At 71.3% G+C, this 25076-nt stretch overlaps 1 protein-coding gene across 3 annotated transcripts; it reads right to left on the bottom strand.

Annotated features, from left to right (window-relative positions):
* Window positions 1-404: 404 nt before the first annotated feature.
* On the bottom strand, window positions 405-24233 carry BAIAP2 (BAR/IMD domain containing adaptor protein 2). 3 transcript variants are annotated; one of them, XM_055133666.1, is made up of 14 exons: window positions 24101-24178; window positions 17790-17865; window positions 17496-17582; window positions 10586-10647; window positions 10396-10467; window positions 9328-9465; window positions 6661-6813; window positions 6343-6567; window positions 6058-6259; window positions 5336-5537; window positions 5114-5182; window positions 4716-4875; window positions 4295-4329; window positions 405-582 (listed from the first exon to the last, which is right to left on the bottom strand). In XM_055133666.1, exons 1-14 carry the CDS (start codon window positions 24152-24154, stop codon window positions 513-515), a joined length of 1605 nt encoding a protein of 534 aa, XP_054989641.1. In that variant the 5' UTR covers window positions 24155-24178; the 3' UTR covers window positions 405-512. The 3 variants fall into 3 exon arrangements, with proteins under 3 accessions (XP_054989641.1, XP_054989640.1, XP_054989642.1); XM_055133665.1 differs by lacking the exon at window positions 405-582 and adding an exon at window positions 3298-4110 and having other exon boundaries at window positions 24101-24233; XM_055133667.1 differs by lacking the exon at window positions 405-582 and having other exon boundaries at window positions 4299-4329; window positions 4716-4868; window positions 24101-24179.
* Between the last annotated feature and the right edge of the window lie 843 nt (window positions 24234-25076).

The raw sequence follows: 25076 nt of genomic DNA, 5'->3' as shown, positions 1-25076 counted from the left end.
CATGGGCCAGCCCCTTCCTGCCCTGGCGGTGGAACAGGCTGCAGGCGGCCCCGGGGCTGGGTCCATCTAGAGCTGGCCCTGGGTGCAGTTGCCGTGCTCGGGACCCATGGGTGCCGGCCACCCATCCACGTCAAAGCTGAGAATGGTGAGACCTTTGTGTCCTGCCAAAGTAGGGGCAGCCAGCAGGCGGGTGGGACAGGACCCCCGCACGACGCGCTCGGGGACCCAGAACTCAACACTGGCCTCTCTGACGGGGCGCTGGGGCCGAGACACGGTCCTGTGCCGCTGGATGGGGTGGTTCTGGCCCTGCTCCCTTGGTGACAAACCACGCAGGAAGACACGGGCACAGACATGTTTATTGAGTGGACAGAAGCCTCGTGTGAGCCCTGTCCTTGCCCACGACAGGCCACCAGCCCGTCTGCCTGTCCTGGAGGCCACTGCCTAGAGACGCTGGGCACCAGCTTCAGGCCGCAAGGCAGGGTCTGCTCCCGGTGTGAGGGCCTGCAGGGCTGTCATCTGAGGACGGGGGCGGACCTGTCACTGGTCACTGTCGGCCTTAGCTGGACGTGAGCAAAGGGATTCCTGAGGAGAGAAGACAGTGGCTTTAGCGTGGGGCTCGCTGCAGCCCTCGCCCCGCAGGCGGCTGGGAAGAGCTGAGAGGACGTGTCCCTGAGGCTGGCTCCCCCCAGCCCCCTACTGCCGGTGCTGACCCTCCTGAGTGGCAGCGAGCCCCAGGATGTGGACGCCCACAGGCCCGCTGCCACTGTGAACAACACGCCCCACACAAGCAAGCAGCACCGCAGCAGGCCCCGCAGGTACACCCAGCGGGTGGCACACAAACAGGCCCAGGCCAGGCAGGGGCCACAGAGACACGCCCCTAAACAGAAGAGACCAGACATCCCCCAATGGGAGAGCCAAATACACATCCCCCCAATGGGAGGGGCCGTAGAGACACGCCCCCAAGTGGGCGTGACCAGAGGGTGGGTCACAGACACAACCCAAGGTGGGGGGCCACAGAGACACGACTCCAATGGGGTGAGCCACAGACATGCTCCAGTGGGAGGTCCCACCCAGAACAAGCCCCGCAATGGGAGGGCCCACATAGACACGCCCCAGTGGGAGGGACCACGGAGTCACGCCCCCGACGGGAGGGGCCACAGAGACACGCCCAGTGGGAGGGACGACGGAGTCACACCCCCCGATGGGAGGGGCCACAGAGACACGCCCAGCGGGAGGGACCACGGAGTCACGCCCCAGTGGGAGGGGCCACAGAGACACGCCCAATGGGAGGGACCACGGAGTCACGCCCCGATGGGAGGGGCCACAGAGACACGCCCCATGGACACCGACCACTCAGACACTCGGGTGCAGCGGGCCGAGCCCACGGCATGGGCAGTCGCGGCGGACGGACACATGGCCAGACAAGACGGTGACGGAGCGGGGAGCTGGCGGTGCCCGCCGAGCCCATGCACAGATGAAACGAGGGACACGAGGGCTGTGCGGGCACGAGCGCACCTGGCGAGCACTGGGCGCCGAGCGTTACCTGGGCAGGCGTCCCTCTGGCACGGGTGGGCGGTGGGCGCTCTGCAGCTGCCCGTCTCTTTTCCTGAGAACTTTGTTTCTTTAAAAATTCAGACCCTTTGTACAGAGGGTTTAAGGCACGGGGCGGCGGGTCAGCGTCCTGGCGCCACGCTCCGCGGGTCAGACCCTGGGAAAGCGCCGCCCAGGGCTTCCGCGAGTGTGGACAGGCCTCGGGCTCCTGCTGCTGCTCTGGAGGCGGGTCGCCGGCTGGAGGGAAGCGCGACCCCCGTCCCTGCGGGACCCTGGCCTGGCCACACTGCCGGCAGAGCGGGGCAGGACACGCCCCGTGGCCCCCGTCCAGAAGCAAGGGGCGGCGGCCTGGGCGCCCGACTGCGGGCAGGAGCCGCACGTGGAGGGTCCCTGCAGAGCCCCCTCGGCAGAGGTGGGGGGAGGCAGGCACTTCTTCGCCAGTGGGCAGACGAGCGCGGGAGCACGCAGCCCCCAGTCAGGAGGGAGGACCCTGCAGTGCGTGGAGGCTCCTCCTGACCACGCCTCCTGGCCATGGCCCCAGGGGCCACTCCCTGGGGGCTCAAGATCCCGGAGCAGGGACACTGGCAGGGCCTGAGGCAGGATTCTGCAGGCGAGCTGCAGCCCCAAGGCCACATACACGGGCCTGAGGCGGGCCCAAAGCTCCTTCCGGTGCTCCTCAGCCACCCACACAGCGCGAGTCCCACGCTGCCCGCCGCTCCGGGAGGCTCAGGGCCAGTGCGGGTGGCGGCAGTCTAGGATGCTTCTGGAAGAGATGCCCGGTCTTTCCGTCCGTCTGTCCAGAGCGCTGCTTAGTGCTGGCTCAGAATCCGCCTTCCGAGGGACTTCCTGAGGCTGGCCCGTCCTGTCCCAGAGCTCTCGCGGGCCAAGCGTCCACCCCTGTCCTCTGCTAGGCTCGGCTCAGCGCTGGGCCGGCAGGCCAGCAGACCAAAGGGAGCGACCCCGTGCGGCCGTGACCTTCCTCCGCCTGCCGACACCGGTCCTGCTGCGGGGTCCGGGTGGGGGGCAGTGTCCCCCCGCTGAGCCAGGCCCCAGGCTTTTCTAGTCGCATCTGCCTGCGGATCTTTCCAGAAGTTGGTCGGCAACCTCCAACAGGACGCCAGGAAAGGGGAGTCTGCCAGCACGGTCCAGGGGGACCATGGCGTTGGGGACCCTCCCACAAGACACAGTGGCACCATCCGCCAGCCAAGGGGGCGGGAGCGAGTGCCCGACACAGACGCGTGGGTCTGCGCTGGACGGTCAAGCCCTGACGCTGGTCTAGAGCCCAGAGCCCCGCAGGGTAGGACAGGCCCCTCAGCCCTGCACCAGTAGCCCCGCAAACAGCCCCGGGCCAGGCTGGCTGGGCCCAGACCCACCGGGCCAGGTCCCGGCAGAGAGGACAGACCAAGAATGACCACCAGGTCCACCCTGCTTGCGACCCAAGCACCCAGCAGAGGCGGCTAAGACCCAGACAGGCCCAGAGGCTGCGCCCAGGAGCGTGGGGGCCACTCGGCCCGGCAAGCTTCAGGAGGAGAGCCGAGGCCCGGGAGAGAGGCGGTGCAGACCCACCCAGGCGGGAGCGGGCACTTACTGCTCTAGCCAGGGACTCAGAACCGCGCTACTTCCACTTCCGGGCTGCAAGGAGAAACGGGGTGTTGGTGGGGGCCGGGGTGCGGGACGGGGGCTTGGGTTCTGTCCCGGGGTTGGGAGTGGACAGCAGCAGAGCGGGAAGGAGGCTCTACACCCAACTCAATGCAATAAATAAAACTTTTATTCAAACAATGGCAGAACCGGGCACAATTCAGATTTAAAAAAAAATAAAAGGAGAGAGAGTGAGGCGGGCACTCGACGCCTTAGTCCGAGGTTGGGGGTGGGTCTACATTCATCCACTGAGCAGGGGCCCCTGCGCTGGAGTCTGGGAGCAGAAGCAGACTCGGGGGTCGCTCGAGCTGGGTCACTCATCAGTAGAAAACGGGGCGTGTGGTGGGCGGGGCCCCGGAACGGGTGGGCGGGGCCGAGCCAGTAGGCGTGGCGCCCGCGCCTCTGACGTCGCGGAGACACAGCCGGGCGGGCACCGCTGTCCGCTCGGCGGGGCGGGGGTCTTTGGAAGGCCCGCGGGTGGCGGCGCGGGCTCCCTCACTGGAGGGCGGCTTCCTCAGGAGGCCCGCGGGGCGCTGAGGGCCCGGGCGGCACCAGGAGGTCCATGCAGGGCGGGGCGGGCAGGAAAAAGGCTTTTTCCTGGTTGGTTTGTTTTTTTTGGTAAGATTTTCTTTTTTTTTTTCCCAAACTCTAGGCCTGGCTCTTGGCGAAGGGTCAGGGGTCCTGGCACACAGGTGGGGGGCAGAGGCGGGCCCCCGCCTGGCGGGACAGCGAGTGGGGCCGGCCGGCGGGGGCGGGGGGGCAGCACCATGGACCCTGGTGGACCCCAGAGTCTGGGTCACCAACCAAAAGGCAGGGAGCGGCCGTGGGGGCGGGGGACCAAAGCAGGGGTGGGAGGCGGAGGGAGCAGGCGGGCGCAGCTCTCCTGGGCCTCAGACCGTGGACACCAGCGTACCGCTGCCGCTGTGGACAGAGCACAGGATGCGGGCCGGCTCGCACCCGCAGACAGGCACCCCAGCAGGCCCCACCCAGGCCCCAGGGCCAGCCCGCTCTGCTCCATTCTGGGCTGCTCAGGGAGCGCCAGCGAGAACCCGGGCTGCCCCTGCTGTTCCTCCCTGCCGCCCGCGCCCAGAGCCCTGCCTCTCACCTGCTCACGGCCCGCGGCCCGTAGTCATCCAGGCCCTGGAAGGGAGGGGACACGTCAGCGTCGGGCGGGCGCGGAGCAGGCCCCCAGGGCACCTGCACACGCTCCCTGGAGGGGGCGCTGCGGGGGCGGGGTGGGGCAGGGCGAGGCAGGACAGCCCCCTGGCCCCCCGGGACCCAGGTCCTTCCTGTTGGTTTGGGGCACACCCGGCAGTGCTCAGGCGGACTCCTAGCCCTGTGCTCAGGAATCCCTCCTGGTGGCTGGGGAGACCTACGGAGCTGGGGATCGAACCCGGTCGGCCGTGTGCAAGGCCAGCGCCCGCCCTGCTGTCCAGTCCCTCCATCCCCAGCCCAGTGCCCCTCTGGGCCGGCCGAGGTCGCCCGGAGCGCGGAGGGCAGGGGTCCCTGCCACCCGCCGCACTCGCCTGGGAGAAGGCGGGCACGGCCACGCTGTAGGGCCTCTGCTTGAAGGGCGCCGCGCTCTGGGCCGGGAAGGCGCGCGCTGGGCCGTAGTCGGGGGGCGGCAGCGCCAGGTCGTCCTTGTCCAGAAGGTTCCCGGTGCTGCTGCTCTTGCCCTGCTGGAGGCTGCGGGGACAGCGCACCAATGCCACCGCGCCCCCGGGGCCCTGCTCAGACCCCGCCCGCTGCTCCCGGGGCAGTGCTCAGGGGCACCCCGGCTGCACTCTGGTACCCTCCCAGGACGAGGCCCTGCTCTGTTTCTGGGTCCTGCGGCTGCCCAGGCCCCTCCCCAGCACTGAGTGGCGCCGGGCGGGCTGCCCGCACCCCAGAGGGTTGGTAGGGAGACCCCACAGGGACCGCTCACCTCATGTGCAGCCGGTCACTGCCGTCAGTGTCCAGAACCCGAGTGTAGGAAAAGGGGAACCAGCCCCGCCTGCAAAGGGACCCGGGTAAGGTGTCGGCTCAGCTGCCTCAGGCCCCCCGTGGGGCAGGGGGCACTGGCGGGCTGTGGGGGTCTGCCTCGGCCCTCGGCACCTGGGCCCGGGGCGGCTGGGGGGCGGGGCGGCCCGGGGGCGGGCAGGCTCACATCTTGGTCTTCTCGCTCTCGCCGTAGTGCCAGCCGTCGCGGGCCTCGGGCACCAGCAGCGTGATGAGGTCGCCCTCCTTGAAGCTCAGCAGGGTGCCGTTGTCCCCCGCCGCGTGCGAGAAGATGGCCTTCACCCGCGGCCGCCCGTTCCGCTCCAGGCCGGCGGCCATGGAGCTGGAGCGCGGCAGCGTCTTGTTCTCGGCTGTGGGTGACAGGACAGGTGAGGGGCCAGGGGCTCCGAGCCAGCACGCGCCCACCTCTGCGAGAGCCGCCTGTCCTTCCCGGCTGGTGAGGAGCAGGAGGCCCCCACGCCCCTCAGCCTCGGAGGGACGACAAAGCCCCTCGGGTCCGGAAGGTGCCGAACAGTCCCCAAGTGCTGACAGACACCACAGGCTCAGAGTACATACACGTGTGCGCAGAGGAACACACACGCATGGACACGAGACCACATGTGTACACACACATGCACACTGCAGAGGCACTCATGAATGCACAGTGCACACACACATGTATACACAGGCACACACGAAACACCCACGAACACGTGCACACGCATGCACATGTTGAACACACAGACGAACACATGCATAGGCACACATGCATGAACACAGGCACACACGTACACACACATGTGAGCGCATGCACACACACAGCACCCATGAAGCCTGGGCTCCCCAGGGCCCTCCCAGCGGGGTCACTCCCCGGGCCGGGCGGGGCCTTACTGGTGGCGTAGCTGTTCTTGGGTGTCACGCTCTTGCGGACGGGCAGCGTGTTGGAGTAGGAGTCGCTCAGCTTGCCCTGCGCCTGGGAGGCGCCCGAGGCCTTGGGCTGGCCAGCCTTGCGCTCGGCCCAGGGGCTGTAGTCCTCGCTGTCGGGGCCCGAGACGCCGTTCATGGCGGGCGCGTTCTCCTGTGCCGACAGCCGCTGTGGGGAGAGGGGCGGGGTGGGCCTGGGTGAAGCCAGTGGGGGGGGGTGCGGGCCGGCCCCACCCGAGGCCCGGGACTCACCCCCACAAACGGGGCCAGCTCGGGGGGCACAGGGAGGGGCTTGGCCCCCGGGATGGGGTCGGAGATGAGCAGGTTGGACTTGGAGGCGGACAGGGCGCTGGGCAGCACGGAGCCGTTGGCGCCCGCCAGGTGCTGCACGAGCTGGGCCGCGCGGTCGGGGATCTTGTTGGGGTCGGCGCAGGCCTGTTGCCACAGCGGCAGCTTCTGGGCCAGCAGCTCCTTGCCCTGCGGCGGGGGAGGCACAGGGGTCAGGCCGGCCGGGGCGGAGACGGCGCCCCCCTCCCGGCCTGCCTGGCCCACCCAGCCCGGGTGCGCCACCTTGGAGTGGTAGGCGGCCGAGTTCTTGGCCACCGCGCACTGCTTCTCCACCAGGAAGCAGAAGCGCCGCCGCTCCTCCGTCAGCGCCGTCTTGTAGCCGTCCGACACGTAGCCCTCCAGCTCACCCTGCTTGCTGCTGATGGCGTCGATGTACTGCGGGGGGGCGGGCGGTGAGGGGGCGGCCCTGCAGGCCTGCCCGGGGGAGCCACGCGAGGGAGGGGCGGGCGAGGCCTGGGGGCGGGGGTCCCTGTGGCTCAGCGGAAGGGAGGGGCTGCAGGAGCCCCGGGGGTCACGTCTGGGCCTGAGAAGATCCGGGTGTCGGGACCTAAAGGGAGGCCGCGGCACCGGGGTGGGCGGGAAGCGACTCACGGGGGGAGGGGGGGGCGCAGGGCCCGCCCCTCCCCACGCCCGCTGGGTGAGGGTCCCGGGGTGGGCAGCGACACTGGGCGCCTGGAACCTTCTCTGGTGCTCAGGTTGGAAACTTTCTGCAACAAAGGCCCCAGGAGGCCGGGCGGCCCCAGGGAGGGGCCCTGGCGGGGGTCCTGCGAGCCACCTCCCCCGCCCTCCCAGGGCCCTGCACAGGCCCTCCGCCCCCGCCCGCCCGGCTGCAGGCGCTGGGCCACAAGGGGGCAGCCTCCCCCGCGGCTCTGACTCAGCGCAGTGGGCGGCCGCCAGCTCGCGCCAGAGCAGGCTGTTCCTGCCGGCAGGCGGGGGAGGGCCCAGGTGAGGGCCACCTCAGCCACCTGCACACAGGCAGGCCCTGCCACCGCCCCCAGCTGCGGGGCGATCCCCGGGCAGGGCCCCCAGCCGGGCCCTGGGCTGTCAGCAGACTCACACCTGCCTTCTCCTCGGGTACAGGCACACCACACACGTGCACACACGTGCATACGCAGGCACAAGCATGTACACGCACACGGGGCCCATGTGCACACACGCATGCATAAGAGCAACAGGCACGCACACGTGTGCACGTGGCTTGGCATGAGGCAGGGCCTCCGGGAAGGCCCCGAGAGGAGGCGCCGGCCCAGGAGCCCTCGGACCTGGTCTAGCGCCCGGAGCAGAGGCCCCAGGGGACTCGGGGACGGCCAGGACAACCCTCTGCCCTGTGGGACGGACGCAGCGGCCCCGCGAGCGGGTCAGCCAGGGACGGCGAGTATCCGGGACACGGGCCCCCAGGGCCCCTCGCCAGGAGGGCTCCGCGGCCGCCCAGCCTGCTCAGTTTCTGGGTTTTTAGGCCGCCGTGCGGCTCCCTGGAGTGGGGACCCCCAGAGGGGGGGCGGGGCCGGGCGCCTGGCCTCCTTAGCAGGGGGGGCCGGCCTGATCCCCCGCACCCCTCAGGACCCCCGGCACCGCGGGGTGTGGCCCCCAAGCCAGAGCCAAGCGTGCCCGCACGGGGGCGGCCCTGCCCCGGCTGTGCCTTCCTGCCGCGGTGCTATGGAGACGCCAGGCGAGCCCAGCGGAGAGCATTCAAGCCCACTGAGTCACCGCAGCCTGTAATCCCAGAAGACAAAAGTCTGCAGTGGCTCCGCGTGACTCAGCGGGAGGGGGTGCTCTGGGAGACCCGCAGCCCCGGCCCTCCCGGGGTCCCGCTGCGTGGGGGAGGCGGGGCCTGTGGCGGCAGCAGCCTCTGGGCCCCGGGCCTGGGGCAGGGAGGGGGCGAACCCTGCCCCCCCCGCAGCAGGAGACGCAGGGCTGGAGGGGCGGCCGGCCCAGCTCCCGGCTCTGCCTGGCTCCTCTGAGACTAAATTACGGTGCTCGGGTTTGCTCTGACAAGCACAAGCCCTTTAAATAGAAGAAGTCGCCCCCTTTCCTCAGCCCAAACCAGGGACGCTCGGGGGGGAGCCCCCCGCGGGGGTGGCCAGGCCGCACAAGGCCACTCAGCGCCTGTCCACGCCGCAGCTGCCTGCCCCGGCGGGCACCACGCCCCAGCCCGAGGCACCGGGGGAGGCCAAGTCCGGCTCCCGCGGCTGCAGGACAGGGGCCGGGGGCGAGCAGCCTTGCTGGGGACAATGGCCCACCGGAGTGGGGGCCACAGGACACTGGGCAGGGGCTGCGGCTGTGTCCAGGGCAAGGGGCCCTGCCGGGCGGTGCCCCGTGGCAGGAGCCTGATGCTGTGCTGGGTGCTGTCCTCCCTGGGGCTCACTGACAGGCGGGGGGGGGGGCGCCGGGCCAGCACCCCCCACCCCCCTGCCCCCGCCCACTGGAGGTCTCCGCTCCTGCTTCTGGGGGGGTGGACACTGGCTCTGCCCAGGCCCGCCCGGGACGCCCCATCAGCAAGCTGGTGCAGGGGTGCGGGACAGACCCGGGAGCAGCGTCCACCCCGGCAAAGGCCCCGTGCTGTCCAGCACGCTTGGGGCCACCCGTCCAGCGGCACTGGGCGCCCAGCGTGGGTCCGGCCAGGCAAGTGGGGCGAGCCGGAAGGGACAGTGCGGCCTCAGCCGCCCACCGTGGGGCTGGGACACAAGGGACACAGGCGGGAAGGGACAGCAGGGAACAAGGTGGGGGAGGGACGGGCACGGCCGGGACAGGCACAGGGAGCGGGTCTCGTCCCCAGGGCCCCGCGTGTCACCGCGCCCTGTGCAGGGACCCCGGGCCCCCCCTTGAGGCCGGCAGCGGGAGGAAGCTGGGGTGGCCCCGTCCTGCCCGCCTGCTCTCGTGCGCGCCCACCTGCAGCTCCTTGTCCGAGTACTTCTGCGGGTTCTTGCTGCCCTGGCTCTTCTTGCGCAGCTTCTTCAGCTCGGCCTGGCACTTGTCCAGGGCGTCGCCCTTGCCCCTCTGCTCCGTCTGATACTTCTTCAGGGCGGCCTGGGGTTTGAGCACAGCCCATGAGGGACGTCAGTGCGGGGGACGGGGGGCCGCGGGAGCTGGGGGCGCAGCGTGGGGCACTCACGCTGAGGAGTCTGGAGTGGGGAAGGGGGCCGGGGGAGGGGCACTCACGCTGAGGGGGAGGGGTGGGGGCACTCACACTGAGGAGAAGGGGGTGGGGGGGCACTCACGCTGAGGGGGAGGGCCAGGGGAGGGGCACTCACGCTGAGGGGGAGGGGGCGGGGGGCACTCACGCTGAGGGGGAGGGGGTGGGGGGCACTTACGCTGAGGAGTCTGGAGTCGGGGAGGGGCGGGGGGGCACTCACGCTGAGGGGAGGGGGCGGGGGAGGGGCACTCACGCTGGGGGGGGCCGGGGGAGGGGCACTCACACTGTGGGGGAGTGGGCCGGGGAGGGGCACTCACGCTGAGGGGGAGGGGGTCCGGGAGGGCCGGGGGAGGGGCACTCACGCTGAGGGGGAGGGCCGGGGGAGGGGCACTCACGCTGAGAGGAGGGGCAGGGGGGCACTCACGCTGAGGGGGAGGGCCGGGGGAGGGGCACTCACGCTGAGGGGAGGGCCGGGGGAGGGGCACTCACGCTGAGGGGAGGGCCGGGGGAGGGGCACTCACGCTGAGGGGAGGGCCGGGGGAGGGGCACTCACACTGTGGGGGAGGGGCGGGGTGGGGTGGGGGAGGGGCACTCACACTGTGGGGGAGGGGCGGGGTGGGGGAGGGGCACTCACGCTGAGGGGAGGGGCAGGGGGGCACTCACGCTGAGGGGAGGGCCGGGGGAGGGGCACTCACGCTGAGGGGAGGGCCGGGGGAGGGGCACTCACGCTGAGGGGAGGGCCGGGGGAGGGGCACTCACGCTGAGGGGGATTGCTGGGGGAGGGGCACTCACGCTGAGGGGAGGGCCGGGGGAGGGGCACTCACGCTGAGGTATCTGGAGTCCAGCTCCACCTTCTGCTCCAGCTGTGTGAGCAGCTCGTTGTGAAAGGATTTCAGCTGGACACGGAAGAGAATGCGCGTGGGGCTCAGCAATCACCGGGGTCGCGGACCCCCCCCACCCCGCTTGCCGTGTCCTGGTGCCCGGGCGGCCTCCCCTCCTCCGGCTGGCACTCACCATCTCTTCCAGCTGGTTCTGGATCTGCCGGTGGACCTCGGCCATCTGGAAGAGGACGTCCCCTGCGGAGGGAGCGGGGACGGGTCAGAGGCCGGCAGCAGGTTCCAGGGCCCTGTGGCCCCGGGACCAGGCAGGGGCAGGGCAGCTCTGGAGCAGCGAGGGCCCAAGTGGCAGCTGGCCACGGGCCCAGCGGGGCCCTCCTGCCCCCGACACACAGGGGGCTCTCGGGGCAGCCCCCCACAGGCCTCCTGGGAAGCAGAGCACCGAGCACCACGGGACCCCAGACGCCAGCCAGGCGCCCCTGCAGGAGCGCAGTCCACCGCCACGCGGGCCACGGCTCCTCCACGCAGGGCCTGTCCCCACGCAGGGCCCACGGCACCGCGCAGGGGCCGCATTCACGCGGTCACGTGCCTTGGAGCACAGCTGGGCCGGGCTTCCCGTGGCCACGAGCAGCTGTGAACGCAGCCAGGGGCTCGGGACCGTCCCCACAGCAGGGCCGGCCCCTGCCCCGGGTCACGGTCACAGCCGCACTGTGCTAGCCACGCCCCCAGCTGTGGCAAGGAGGCAGAGCTCCAGAGCACTGTTGCTCGGGGCCCTTGAGGACGAATGTCCGCCCCAGCCACGGCGTGGGGCCAGTGGGTCCCGCAGGCCCAGGAGGCCGCACCTCCCGTACGGCCCAGCTGCCGTCCCCGCGCCCGCGGCCAGCGGCCCCCGGGGCGAGCGGGGCAGCAGGTGCAGGGTGCCGGGGACGCGGGTGGCAGAGGCCACTGCTGGGCTGGGCTGTGTGGCCTCTCCGGGCGGGCTCTGGACCAGCTGTGGCCGGAGCTGCAGGAGCGCGTGGAGTGGACGCTCGTGGCCGGGTCTCTGTCCTGCGCGGCTGTGAGCAGGGTGGACGGCACGGCCCACGGGACACTCTCCCCTTGCCCTGCTCCTCCCCTGGCCTCTGGACACCGCGGGAGCACAGGGCGGCCCGCCTGCTCAGCTGGGGGGTCTCTCCCGCGCGGCCGGGGGCCTCTGTGAGTCCAGGGTCAAACCAAGGTCGGCCACGTGGAGGAGGGCGTCCACTCACTAGCCTCTCACACACTCCACATACGTGTGCTCGCCACATGCTCACACGCTCCACACACGTGTGCTGCTCCCCCACCAAGGGGGAAGGGACCATCACCCCTGCTCCCCGCTCAGGGCCCCCTGGGCACCCGGCGGACACTGCCATGAGGCGAGGGGCCCCCCAGCTCCCGGCACGCCAAGTGCGCCCTGCCCGACCCCCCTGTGCACACGGCCCCGAGGAGGGACCCCGAGGGCCCTGCTCTGTCCTGGGTCCGGGCAGCCCCTGGAAACAGCACCCACGGGGGCCCGGCTCGCTCCGCGCCCACCCGGGTGTCGCCCCACTAGCCTGGCACACTCCGGCGGGTGCTGGGCCACGGCCTGGGCACGGGGCAGCTGCAGACACGGCCCAGTGTGGGGGCCACAGCTGCTGGGGCCTTGCTGGCCCTGGCGACACAGCGGTCAGGGGCGGGGCCTGAGGCTGCCTGGCCCCACGGGAGCGGCCAGCAGGCCCGGCCCCAGCCTGCGGGCGGCGGGGGAACCCTGAGCGTGAGTCACGGTGCCCCCAGGAGCACACGGCCGCTTCTCCTGGCCCTGCACCAGGATCCGAGGGAGGCGGGTTCGGGCTGGTGGGGACACACATGCACACGCGTGTGCACAGAGCACCCGGGCATGTGCGAAGCAAGGCCCCGCCCGCCAGGCGCAGGGACGCGGGGCACTGCCAGGGCCGGGCCCAGGGCACGAGCCCAAGTCCGGCCTCCCCTCCGGGGCTCGTGCTGCGCCCAGCGTGCAGTGCTCCAGGCCCGGGGCCACCCCAGCCATGCCTGGGCACGGGCCGCGGACGGGTTGGGGTGGTCGCTCCCGAGTGTGGGAGGTGCCCACATGTGGGTGTCTGACCCAGGGGTGGGGCCGAGCAGAGGAGCAGCCTGTGGGGGACCAGCCTTTCCCGTGAGGGCCGTGACTCTGTGCAAAGGCCCTGGGGTGACCGGTGAGGCCACGAGAGCCGGGCCAGGCCCTGCCCTCGCACCCCTCTGGGCAGCCTGTGGGGAGAGTCAAAGATCCCACAGGGCTGGCGTGTGCACGTGCTTGTGTGTACGCATGCTAGCATCAACATGGCTGTATGTGCCCGTATGAACACACATGTGCATGTGTGTCAGCCTCACTGTGGCTGTGTATACATGCCTGTGAGAGCACATGTGTGCCTGTGCAACGACACGCATGCACTGGTGTGTACCATGTATATGTTGTATGCAGACACGTGCAGAGCACGCCCTTGCCTGTGTGGCACACGAGCGAGCCCAGGACGGAGGTGCTGGCGGGCAGGCTGGGTCTGCACGGGTCTGTCTGGTCGCCGCCTCAGCAGCCGGGACTCCTGCCCGCTCTGGCAGGCAGAGCCAAGGGGGGCGGCGTGCACTACCTTCTGGAACCTTCCGAAAGAAGTACCCCTGCTGTTCGGTCACTCTGGTGGCTTTCAGGGCTTATCTGCCAGCCCCAGGCAGAGCAGAGACAGGTGCGGGGACCCCTGGACAGGAGCCCCCCGAGACAGACGTGGGGGTGCAGTGAAGGGGGTGCCAGGCCAAGGCCCCATGGTGAGCGGGCGGGCAGGGCCCTGCCGGGGGGGGCACTATCGAAGCACACGGCAGCCTAGAGGGGGCAGAGCAGGAGGACAGTGGGAGGACCCTGCCTTGCACGTGGCTGACCTGGTCCCCTGAGCACTGCCAGGAGCGAGCCCTGGGCACCCTGGGGGCCCCCAGACCCTCTCCACAACTGGACCACGACCACCCACGCAGCAGCCTCGTGTCTGTGCAGCTGGGCCACGTGGCCCCGGGGCTCGGCTGCTCCTGGGCCACCTTCCTGCCCACAGCCCACCCGGGCCTCAGCACAGCTCCGGGCAATGTCCTCCTCAGTCCCTCGGGCCCGAGCGTGGGGGGCCAGGTGGGGCCTTGGGGACAGCGCGGTGTGGAGGCTGACCCGGGTCTGACCCCCGACACAGGCCGGGAGGGAGCCCTGAGCAGGCAGAGGGGGAGGGCTCTTGGTGGGGCCACGCCCACTGGGCCTGCCGCGCCCCTGCCAGCCCGCGCCAGAGACCCGCGACAGGCCCTGTCAGAGCTGGCCACGTGGCCCCGGGCCCCGCAAGCCCCCCTTGAGCCCCGCCGAGGGCCCCTGCGGCAGGCCCGGCCCCGTCCCCGCACACGGCAGGCAGGGAGTCCCGGCCACACCTGGAGCACTGACTCAGGGGCCAGAGCCAGCCAGTGGCCCAGTTTCGGGTGGGGGATGGGAGGCTCCTCCCGCCCCAGGCTCTGGCCCGGCCGTGCCACAGCGGGCGGCAGCGGGCTGCAAGTGCACACACGCCCAGGCAGCTGGGACACATGGCAGCCCCGAGGGAGCACGGGCGGCAGACCCGGCCTGCGGGGGAGAGTGGCCCGGCCCCTGGACTGCCCCGGCCCCTGAACTGACCCAGGCCCTGGACTGCCCTGGGCCCCTGGACTGCCCCGGGCCCCTGGACTAACCCGGCCTGCAGGGGAGAGTGGCCCGGCCCCTGGACTGACCCGGCCCCTGGACTGACCCGGGCCTGCGGGGGAGAGTGACCCGGGCCCCTGGACTGGCCCGGCCCCTGGACTGACCCGGGCCCCTGGACTGACCCGGCCCCTGCGGGGGAGAGTGGCCCGAACCCTGGACTGCCCCGGCCCCTGCGGGGGAGAGTGGCCCGAGCCCTGGACTGACCCGGGCCTGCGGGGGAGAGTGGCCCGAGCCCTGGACTGACCCGGGCCTGCGGGGTAGAGTGGCCCGGGCCCTGGACTGACCCGGGCCCGTGGGGGAGAGTGGCCCGGGCCCTGGACTGACCCGGGCCCCTGGACTGACCCGGCCCCTGCGGGGGAGAGTGGCCCGAACCCTGGACTGCCCCGGCCCCTGCGGGGGAGAGTGGCCCGAGCCCTGGACTGACCCGGGCCTGCGGGGGAGAGTGGCCCGAGCCCTGGACTGACCCGGGCCTGCGGGGGAGAGTGGCCCGGGCCCTGGACTGACCCGGGCCCGTGGGGGAGAGTGGCCCGGGCCCTGGACTGACCCGGGCCCCTGGACTGACCCGGCCCCTGCGGGGGAGAGTGGCCCGAGCCCTGGACTGACCCGGGCCTGCGGGGGAGAGTGGCCCGAGCCCTGGACTGACCCGGGCCTGCGGGGGAGAGTGGCCCGAGCCCTGGACTGACCTGGGCCTGCGGGGGAGAGTGGCTCGGGCCCTGGACTGACCCGGGCCCCTGGACTGACCCGGGCCCCTGGACTGACCCGGGCCCCTGGACTGGCCCGGCCCCTGGACTGGCCCGGGCCCCTGGAGGACGCGTGTGGAGCAGCCCAGCCCGGGGCGCGGGGCGGGGAGGTAGGGGGGCAGACCCTGCACACGCTCTGGACAGAGGACGGGGTCAGCGGGGCAGACAAGGCGGGACGCGCGGCCCCTGGGGTCTGGGCAGAGGTAGGCACGCGTGTGGGAGGGCCGGGCCAGCCCCCGCTCCCCGGGTATCAAAGCCGCCAGTGCCGCAGAGTCCAGCTCTGCGGGCGGCGGGAACGCAGGGCGGAGATGACAGCTCCCCCGCCCACAGCTCACGGCCCACCTGCCGGCTCAGACCTTGGCCACGCGGGACCCTCGCAGGGAGGGCGGGTGTGTGGGGCCGTGGCTCTCGCAGGAGGCGGGGTGTGGGCCGGGGGTCTCTGGGTAACGTCAGGAGCCCCCTCCCCGGGGTAAGGCTCAGAGCAGCCACAGGCACCGCCCACGGCTGTTAACCCAAGCTCCCGGGGAGCCCCCGCCAGCCTGAGGGGAGCACGAGGTCGCCCCCACCCCCACCTTCCTGGAGCCCCAGCCCCGGTGCAGCCAGCAGGAAGTCCCGGGAAGGGGTGGAGGAAGCCACTGGCTTTGCAAACGGGAGATTAAGTCTGAAAACAATCTGGACCAGAGGCACTGGCGCAGGGCCGAGGCCAGGCACACGCCGCCTGCCCCTGGGACAAAGGCCCGGGGCACCCATCCTAAGGGAGGCCTGAGGGTGTGCACAGACACGGGCACACGGATACGGCACACAGACACTGACACACACGGATACGGCACACACAGACACCAGCACACGGATACGGCACACACAGACACCAGCACACAGATACGGCACACAGACACCAGCACATGGATACGGCACACACAGACACTGACACACACGGATACCCGCACACGGATCCCGGCACACTGATACCAGCACACACAAATACGAGCACACACATTGGCACACGGATCCCGGCACACTGATACTGGCACAGATATAGGTGCACACACCTGTACAGGCACACACAGATACATACACACACGCACACAAAGGTGCACACGCAGACGCAAGGGCACACAGACTCAGACACAGACACACAGGTACAGATGAACAGATGCAGACGCACGCATACGCCTGTGCGTGCACACGCAGACACGCGCACACTCACACTCTGTCCCCAGGGAGCTCTGTGGCAGGAGAGGCGGCTGCCGCTGGCTTCAGCAGGGGCTTGGGGGAGGCCAGGCTGGACCCCGCCTGACACCCGCACCCTCGAGACCCACAGACTCGCCGCTGAGAGCCAGCGGAGGGGCTGCCGGGCCCCCAGGGCTCCCGCGGGGACCAGGTCGACGGCCCCCAGAGCTGCCGCAGCGCCTCCCGCACGGCCCCTGCGGCCCAGCCCCGGGATCCACCTCCCTCCAGCCAGCGCCAGGCAGGGGCAGGGGGCAGGGCTCTCAGCAACGCTGGGCGCACAGGGCCCTGGCCGTGCCGTGCCCATCCTGGGCCCCCAGGCTGCTCGGGGCGGCTCCGTCCTGGGGGGCGCCTGCGGCCAGAACACGGGCTCCCGAGGATGTCAGGCCCCCCCGGGGGACACAAGAGCAACTGACTCCCGAGAAACATCAGGGGGGCCAGAGAGCCAGTGCGGTGGGGAGGGCACCAGTGTGGTCCCGCCCCCCGTATGTTCCCGAGGCACAGGCAGGGCCAGCCCCGAGCACTGCGGGAGGAGCCCCGAACCAGGAGTAACACAGGAGATGCACCAGCGGCCAGAGCAGCCGGTAACCGGGGACCTCGGGCACACGGCCACCTGGGGCTGACATCCCTCAGGACACTGCCCACAGCCCTGCCCAGGCAGCGTGGGACCCGGCCAGCAGGCACCCCGGCCTCTGCGCAGAGAAGGGGCCAGGCAGTGGGCCGAGAGGAAGAGGCCGAGCTGCACGTGTGTGGGCACACACAGGCTGGGAGCACACACGGGGCACAAATTAGGGTGCAGAGCAGGCACACAACAAGGTACACGGAGGACACACAGCAGGTCCCGTGCGCACAGCACACGGCACGTACACGGCAGGTCCCTGACGGGGCACGCACAGGCACACGGCACGTACACGGCAGGTCCCTGACGGGGCACGCACAGGCACACGGCACGTACACGGCAGGTCCCTGACGGGGCACGCACAGGCACACGGCACGTACACGGCAGGTCCCTGACGGGGCACACACAGGCACACGGCACGTACACGGCAGGTCAGCCCCTCGACCCACATCCGCATGAGAGCGAAACAGGAAGCCGGGTCAAGGGCTGCCCCGACGGTCTCACACGCATGTGACCACGTCGAGAAGAGGAAGCCCCGGGCAGAGTGGGCTGGGGGAGGGGAGGCAGGACCCGCCCCGCGCCCAGGGCCGGGAGAGGGCAGCACCACTGCCCGCTCCAGAGGCCTCCGAGGTCGGGAGCCGCGTGACCTTGAGGGTCAGCGGAAGGTCAGCAGGGCGGGGCCCGCACCGTGCCGGCTCCCGAGAGGTGGACGTGGCACGGGGGTGGGGTGGGTGGGGGCGGCAGGGGCCCCCCGGCTCACCCAGCTCCTTGGAACCTTGGCTCTCGCTGGCCAGCTCGCCCATCTTCACCAGCGCGTCGAAGTAGCCCTTGGCCGCGTAGGTCACGCCTGCGAGAGAGGGACGGTCACCGCCGCGCCCCACGCCACACGCTCGCACATGCGTGTGCCCATAGCCCCCTCTGCGCTGCCCCGCCGGGCCCCGCCCATGGGCAGAGGGCAGCTGCGGACGGGGTGACGCTGGGCTTGTCCTGCCCGCGCCAGCGCTGCCCCTCAGGCCCCGGGAGCAGGGGTGAGGAGGGCCGCCGCCGTGCGCACCTGCCAGGGCCTTCTCGTAGTTCTTGCCCATGGCGATGAAGTTCCGCAGGCTGGGGTTGAACTGCTCCATGATGGTCTGGGGACAGAGAGGACACGCGTGAGTCACGGGGCCCGGTGGCTGCCTCGGTCTCCCCATCTGCATGGTGGGCGGGCGGAGACAGGCGTCTGCCTAGCGCCAGTCCCGGCTCGGCACGGCCCTCCTGCCAGCCCCAGCGTCCCCGTGCACTCGGCCCGCAGAGCCTGTGGCACCAGGAGCCCCGGGCCCGGCCGTGACAAGGGTCACAGTGCCAGCGCCCACGCGGCACAGACAGGAGAAATCAGGCAAGTGTGCGAGCGACTGCCAAGTCCAGGGAGGGCCGCTGGGCACGAGGCCTGCTGACCTGCCCTCAGCACCCCTGCACCCTCACCCCTGCAGTCTGACTCAGACGGAAACAGAGACAGGCTCAGGGTGACACCGCCCGGGGGCCCACAGCAACAGGAAAGGGAAGAGACACCAGAGAGGGGGCAGGCGGGTGCCGGCCCACGTCGGTCCCCACCAGGAGTGACCCCAAGCACAGTGTCCTGAGCATCACTGGGTGTGGCCCAGAAATGAAACAAGAAATAAAGAGGAAAAACAAAAAGCGGAGTGGAGGGAAGACGGCCCCTCCTCAGGGCCGGCCCCAGCCCTCGGCGGCCAGCCACACCCACAGCCCACTGCCAGGTGTCAGGGACACAGGTGAGCTGCTGGCCTGGGAGCATGTGTGACTGTGTACAGCAACATGTGTGATTACATGTGGGACCACGTGTGACTGTGTGACAGGGTGTGCTGGAGCGTGTGAGCATGTGCGGGTGTGCTGGTGCACATGTGAGCGTGTGTGGGTGTGCTGGTGCACATGTGAGCGTGTGTGGGTGTGCTGGAGCACGTGTGAGTGTGTGCAGGTGTGCTGGGGCACGTGTGAGCGTGTGTGGGTGTGCTGGGCACGTGTGAGTGTGTGCAGGTGTGCTGGGGCACGTGTGAGCGTGTGTAGATGTGCTGGAGCATGCATGTGTGAGTGTGTGCGGGTGTGCTGGAGCATGCATGTGTGAGTGTGTGCGGGTGTGCTGGAGCATGTGTGAGCGTGTGTAGATGTGCTGGAGCACGTGTGAGTGTGTGCAGGTGTGCTGGGGCACATGTGAGCATGTGCGGGTGTGCTGGAGCATGCATGTTTGAGTGTGTGCGGGTGTGCTGGAGCATGTGTGAGCGTGTGTGGGTGTGCTGGAGCATGTATGTGTGAGTGTGCGGGTGTGTTGGGGCATGTGTGCATGTGTGCTGGGGCGTGTGTGCGGGTGTGCTGGTGCATGTGAGTGTATGCGTGGCTGTGTGTGAGTGTACGCAGGTGTGCTGGGGCGTGTGTGCGGGGGTGCTGGTGCATGTGTAAGTGTATGCAGGTGCACAGGGGCGTGTGTGCGGCTGTGCGCGTGGTGTAGCCGTGGGTGACACCCCAGGGTGGGCACTGGCTGGGCGCTGTGTCCGAGGTGTGTGGGCGGTGCCCACTCCCACACCCGCACTGTGGCACTGAGGGGCCGGGCGGCGCCTTGCTCTCCGGGTCACAGGTGCGGCTCCCGGGGTGGCTGAGCTCACACACGAGGAATGCGGAGCCCGGTGGGCAGGGCAGGGTGGTGCTCAGGTGCCTGCCAGGTCACCTGGGCGGCCGGGACCCAGGTCTGGAGAGGGGCTGGGGGGAGGCCGCGGGGCCGATGCCCTAGGGGCTCCTCCGCCTGCACCCTGGGCACTTCCTGTCCGCCTGGGGGCCCAGCAGGGAGAGGCTCCTGACAGGGGCTGAGGGGAGCACTACAGGGAGAGGCTGGCGGGGAGCACCCCAGGGAGAGGCTGGCGGGGAGCACCCCAGGGAGAGGCTCCTGACCGGGGCTGACTGGGAGCCCCTCAGGGCTCTGTGAGGCGGGACCAGTGGCGGAGGAGCTGTGGGAGTGGCCTGTCCACCCCGCATCCTGCCCCTCTGGGCGGCCTCAGGTCACGGTGAGGCCCTGTCTGCGCGAGGGGCTTCACCCTGCGTGCGGGCCGGCCGCTCGCCCCCGCCGGGCTTCCCCACCCAAGACGGAGGGTGGGGCAGGCCCCCTGGCACGTGACGTCCACCCTCACCGCTCGCGGTTGGCTCTGGGGTCCCGAGGGCCCCCCGGGGAGGGTCTGGGGTCCCTGCAGGACACCCACACGCGTGAGTGAGGACAACGGGCAGTGGACGAAGCAGAGACCAGCTCCAGCTGCCCTGCAGGGCCGTGCCTGCCGGCGGTCAGCTCGGGTCAGTGCCGTCCTCACGGGCGCGCAGAGCCGAGGGCAGAACCACGCGTGTGCACGTGTGTCATGTGTGCTGCGCACGCGGCAGCCAAGGCACACGCATGGGGCCCCTTGACCAGGCTGGCACCACGCCGGGCAGCGCAGCGGGCACTGAGTGGCGGGCCCTGCCCACTGCACCAACCGTCCCTGGCGCCCAGGCCCAGGCAGCTGCCCCACCCGTGCCACCTCCTGCCAGGGGCTGCGGGACCGGGAGCCCCGGGTGGGATGCCACGGCCCCCGGAGCACGGTCACGGCCCCTGCGGGGATCCTGATGCCCACAGGCCCACAGGAAGCCCCGTCAGCCGCCCCCGCCCCCCCCGGAACCGGGCACAGGGTCCAAACGGGGCCCAGCCGGCCGCTTCCTTCCTGTCCGTGGAGCATCCTGCGGCAGTCAGGGCCGCACCACCCCCACCGCGCTGCCCTACCCACCCCTGGCGGCCCTGCGGAGACAGCGGGAGCAGGGGGGAGGCGGGCAGGGGGGAGCAGTGTCCCAGCCCCCGCGGGCACCAGAGCCGCCACGTCGGGATGTTCCCTGCCAGGGCCTGAGGGCCTGGGGGCCAGACCCGGTCAGCTGGGGCTCGGGTCCTGCAGGGCAGCTGCTCCACGCCCTGTCCAGAAGCTCCTGGAAGCCCCCCAGCAGCCAAGCCCCGGCCCCTCTGTGGTGGGGGGCACCCACTGCCTCCTCAGCCGCCCCAGCACGCGCCTCTCGGGGTACACGGGCGCAGACCGCCCCGAGCCACACGCGTCAGGCCGGGGCCCAACACTGCACCCCGGTCGGGAGGCCAGGGAACCCCGCAAAGCCACGGGGCCTGGAGGACTGGGGGAGGCAGAGCTCAGCACCCTGTGCCCGCGGGGGCCCCACAACGGCCCCGCACCCGGGCGGGGCTCTCGCTGGCCTCCCCCATCTGCACAGCACGGGTCGGGAGGGAGGGAGGGACAGCCGCGGGGCTGGGGCTGGGGTCGGAGGACCACGTGTGGGCGGGGCCACTTCCTGGATCGAGAGCTCGAACCCGCCCACCCTGGTCCCCGCCCGGGAGTCTGGGTTCGGGGAGGCGCAGGGCGGGGAGGCCAGCCAGGGGGTGCTGGCACCCCGGAGTCCCAGAGCCAGGCACAGAGCAAAGTGGACGCAGGCCCGGTGGGCGCAGCCCCTGCGGCAGGGGTGCGGCTCCAGCAGCCCCTCCGGGGGCCACGCACGAGCACCTCACCGGGGCCACGCCCCAAACAGCCCTGGAGGGCTCTCACGCGCTGTCACCCCTCAGCCCACCAGCGCCGGGCCAAGGCCACACACGGGCACAGCAGGGGCACCGCCTGGGCCCTGCTTCGGGCCGGCGGGGGCGCAGGAAAGAGCAGGAAGTGCCGAGTCCAGGTAGGGAAAACAGAGAAGGGGTGGCCCCAACGCAGCAGCCCTGACTGCACCTCCAGAGCAAAGCCACGGGCACACACCCCTGCACACACAGACCACATCCTCCATGCACATGCACTTGTGCTCCACGCAGACCACACACCCCGTGTACACACACCCGTGCTCCACACAGACCACACACTCCTGAGTACACACCCCCATGCTCCACGCAGACCATGCACCCCGTATACACACCCCCATGCTCCACACAGACCACACATCCCCGAGTACACACAACCGTGCTCCACACAGACCACGCACCCCATACACCATGTACACACCCCCGTGCTCCATGGAGACCACGCACCCCCGTGTACACACACCTATACTCCACGCAGACCACGGACCCCCGTGTACACACACCCACACCTGTGCTCCATGCACCCCGTGCACACACCCCCATGTACACACCCACACTCCACACACCCCGTGTACATACCCCTGTGCTCCACACAGACCACGCACCCCCGTGTACACACACCCGCGCTCCACACAGACCACGCACCCCGTGTACACACACCCGTCCTCCACGCAGACCACGCACCCCCGTGTACACACACCCGTGCTCCACGCAGACCATGCACCCTGTGTACACATACCCGTGTTCCACACAAACCACGTACCCCACCCCAAGCACATACCTCATGATCCTCGTGTACACACCCCCGTGCTCCACACAGACTACACCCCTGTGTACAAACACTCGTGCTCTACACAGACCACACATCTCTGTGTACACACAACTCTGCTCCACACAGGCCATGCACCCCTGAGTACACACACCCATGCTCTATGCAAACCACATCCCCCAGTGTACACGCACCTATGCACACATCCCCATGCACAAGGACCCATGCTCCAGGAAGACCAACATCCCCGTATACAGACGTCTGTGCTTCACACAGACCATGACCTACCTCATGCACACATCCCTGTACTCCATGCAGACCACACTCCCCATCCACATGCATCCATGCTCCATGCAGACCAAGCATCCCCATGTACACACACCCGTGCTCCATGCAGACCACGAATCCCCATGCACACACAACTGTGCTCCAGGCAGACCAGGCACCCCCGTGCACATGCCCTCACGCCCCACAGGCCATGTACCTCCGTGGACATGCCCCCATGAGCCATGCACACTGCACACCCCTGTGTACACCCACACTGCTCACACATGCATACCTTCGCACTCCCGCCAGGGCGGCCACGGTCATGCATGCGCACACGTGTCCCTGCAGCTCTCCCCTGCGCACACGCATACACTCCCGCCCACCTAGCGGAGCAGCCTCTTCTGTGGCTCCGCTGCCAGGGCCCCACGTCAGCGTCCTCGTGACCTCCTGGTGGCTGGGGTGGGGGACCAGCCACAGAGAGAGGGTCGAGGCAGCGGGCAGGAGGAGACAGGCAATGACAGGACCGTCGGAGGTGGCACCCTCGCCCCTAAAGCTGCAGCCCGGCACCTGCCCCTCACAGGCCAGCTGGGGGAGGGGGCTGCCAGTCTGGCACTTCCTGGGGCCACTGCTCCTGGACAGGGGGCGGGTGCTGACCCGCAGGACGGGAGACCACTCCCCGCGACCGCCAGGGAGCAGCCCCGGTGTGTCCTGGGCAGGGCTGGCCCACTGCCTCCCCGGGGCACCCGTCCTCGTGCCCCTGCCAGCTCCGGGGGGGGGCACGGGGGGGGGGTAGGCGAAAGTACACCCGCTCTGGGAGAAGGTTTAAGACTGGACAAAGGCCACAGCCTGCACCAGGAGAGCACCGACCACACCAGAACGGGGCGGCCACATCCGGGCCCGGCCGCACGTCCGTCCCCAGCAGAATGCAGGACTGGACAGACCGGCCCAGGCGCGCACGGGGCCACTGAAGCCCCGTCCCGGCCGTGCGCCTGTGGACACTGGCTCTTCCCGGCCACCGTGCCGGAGTACCACGTGCCGGGCCGGCCCACGACCCCGGAGAACCAAACACAAGTGGGCTCCGAGCTGTCCTGCAGGCTGGCCCGCGGACCTGAGCCCACCGGACACTGTACACACCAGCGCGCGCGGGCGGCGGGTCCCGGAGAGCCCGGCCGCGGGGAGGAGCAGCGGCGGCTTCCAGAGCCGCGAGCCCGGGGCCCCCCGAAAGTTCCCGCGCGGGGCCGGGGCGGGGGCAGGACGGCGGGCGCGGGCGCTTCCCGCCGCCGCGCGGGGCGAGGGGCGATTCCGCGCCGCCCCCCGCTGGCCCCGGTCCCGGGGCCTCCGCGCACCCGCCGCAACTTCGGGCGGCCCCGGGCGCGCCGGGCTCCGGCCACGCTCGGGAACTGTTGCTCCCGCGGCCCCGGGGCGGCCCCTCCGCGGGCGGCGGGCGCGCAGCGTGGCCGCGAGGCCGGGCCCGGGCCGCTCGGTGCGGTCAGCGCGCTCGGGCCGGCCGCGGCCCCTCCGCGTTACATAAGCCGGACGCCCCGTCCAGCGCCGCCGCCCGCGCCCCCGCGCCCGCGCCCGGCCCGGCCGAGGCCCCGGAGGCCCGTCGGCCACTCGCGCCCGCGGCCCGCGTGGGGCGCGGGGCGGCCCCCCCGCCCGGCCACCTGTGCGCGCCCGCCGCCCGCCGCCCGCCCGCGCGCACCTTGTACACGTTCTCCGTGAGCCGGTGCATCTCCTCCGAGCGCGACAGCGACATGGTGCGGGTCCGGCGGGCGCGGGCGGGGGCGCGGGGGCGCGGGCGGGCGCGGCGGCGCGGCGGGCTCGGCGCGCGGGGTCCGGAGCGAGAGCGCGGGGCGCCGCCGGCCGCCGCCTTTATAGGCGCGCGGAGCCCCGCCCCCCTCAGGCCCCGCCCCACGCCCCCGCCCCCGCCGCGCCCGGATCGCCGCCCCCGGCCGCCCGCCCCCGCCCCGCGCCGCCGCTGCTAGGCAACCGGCAGGCCCCGCCCCCGCGCCGCCCTTCCCATTGGCGGGCTCCGGCGCGGGGGGGAGAGGGCGGGGGCGGGGGCGGGGCCCGGGGCCCGGGGCGCGCGCCCATTGGCCGGCGGCGCCGTCGGTCGGGCGGGAGGAGGCGGAGGCGCGGCGCGGGCCGGGGCCCTGGGAACAGCCTGAGGGGGCCGGGGCGACAGCCGGGCTGGGGGCGGGGAGCGGGGGCGGGGTGGCGCAGGAAGGAGGGAGCAGCAGGCGGTGGGGGGGGGCGCGGGGGGCGCCGGCGGCGCGCGGCGCGGTGGCGGCCGGGCCGGGCGCGCGGGGTAAGTCCCCTGGACGGCCCCTCGCGGGGCAGGGGACCTCGGCGGGAGGGTCCGTGCCGGACCCCGGGGAGGCGAGCCCGGGAGGGGGTCCCGAGGGTCCGGACTTGGGAGCCCGGGCGGGCCTGCGGCGCGGAGAAAGGCGGGGTCCGGCCGGGAGGGGCCTGGCGGGACGGTCCCCTCCAGAGTGGTCGCGGGTGTCCCCTGCGTCCGGCGCAGGGTCCGAACGTTCTCCCCTGCCGGCCGCGGGGTCCCCACCCCAGCTGGGCGCTTCCGGCATGTAGAACCCCCCCCTGCCCCCGCTGTGACCCGAGCGCAGCCCGGTGTTGATTGGGGGAGGGCCTGGGGGGGCCCAACCCCACCCCACGTGCGG

The sequence above is a fragment of the Sorex araneus genome, chromosome 3, assembly GCF_027595985.1.
Source record: "Sorex araneus isolate mSorAra2 chromosome 3, mSorAra2.pri, whole genome shotgun sequence".
Lineage (NCBI taxonomy): Eukaryota > Metazoa > Chordata > Mammalia > Eulipotyphla > Soricidae > Sorex > Sorex araneus.
Note: the sequence above shows the minus strand (reverse complement) of the source record. Positions and strands in the feature narration are given on the sequence as shown.

Excerpts from the sequence above, each read along its gene's own strand:
- BAIAP2 (XM_055133666.1), bottom strand. The coding sequence starts at position 24,154 with ATGTCGCTGTCGCGCTCGGAGGAGATGCACCGGCTCACGGAGAACGTG. Across the intron at positions 6,814-9,327 it reads ACTCGGACAAGGAGCTGCAG|TACATCGACGCCATCAGCAG; the intron begins GTGGGCGCGCAC and ends GCCCCCCCGCAG. Across the intron at positions 5,183-5,335 it reads GAGAGCGAGAAGACCAAGAT|GCGGGGCTGGTTCCCCTTTT; the intron begins GTGAGCCTGCCC and ends GTCCCTTTGCAG.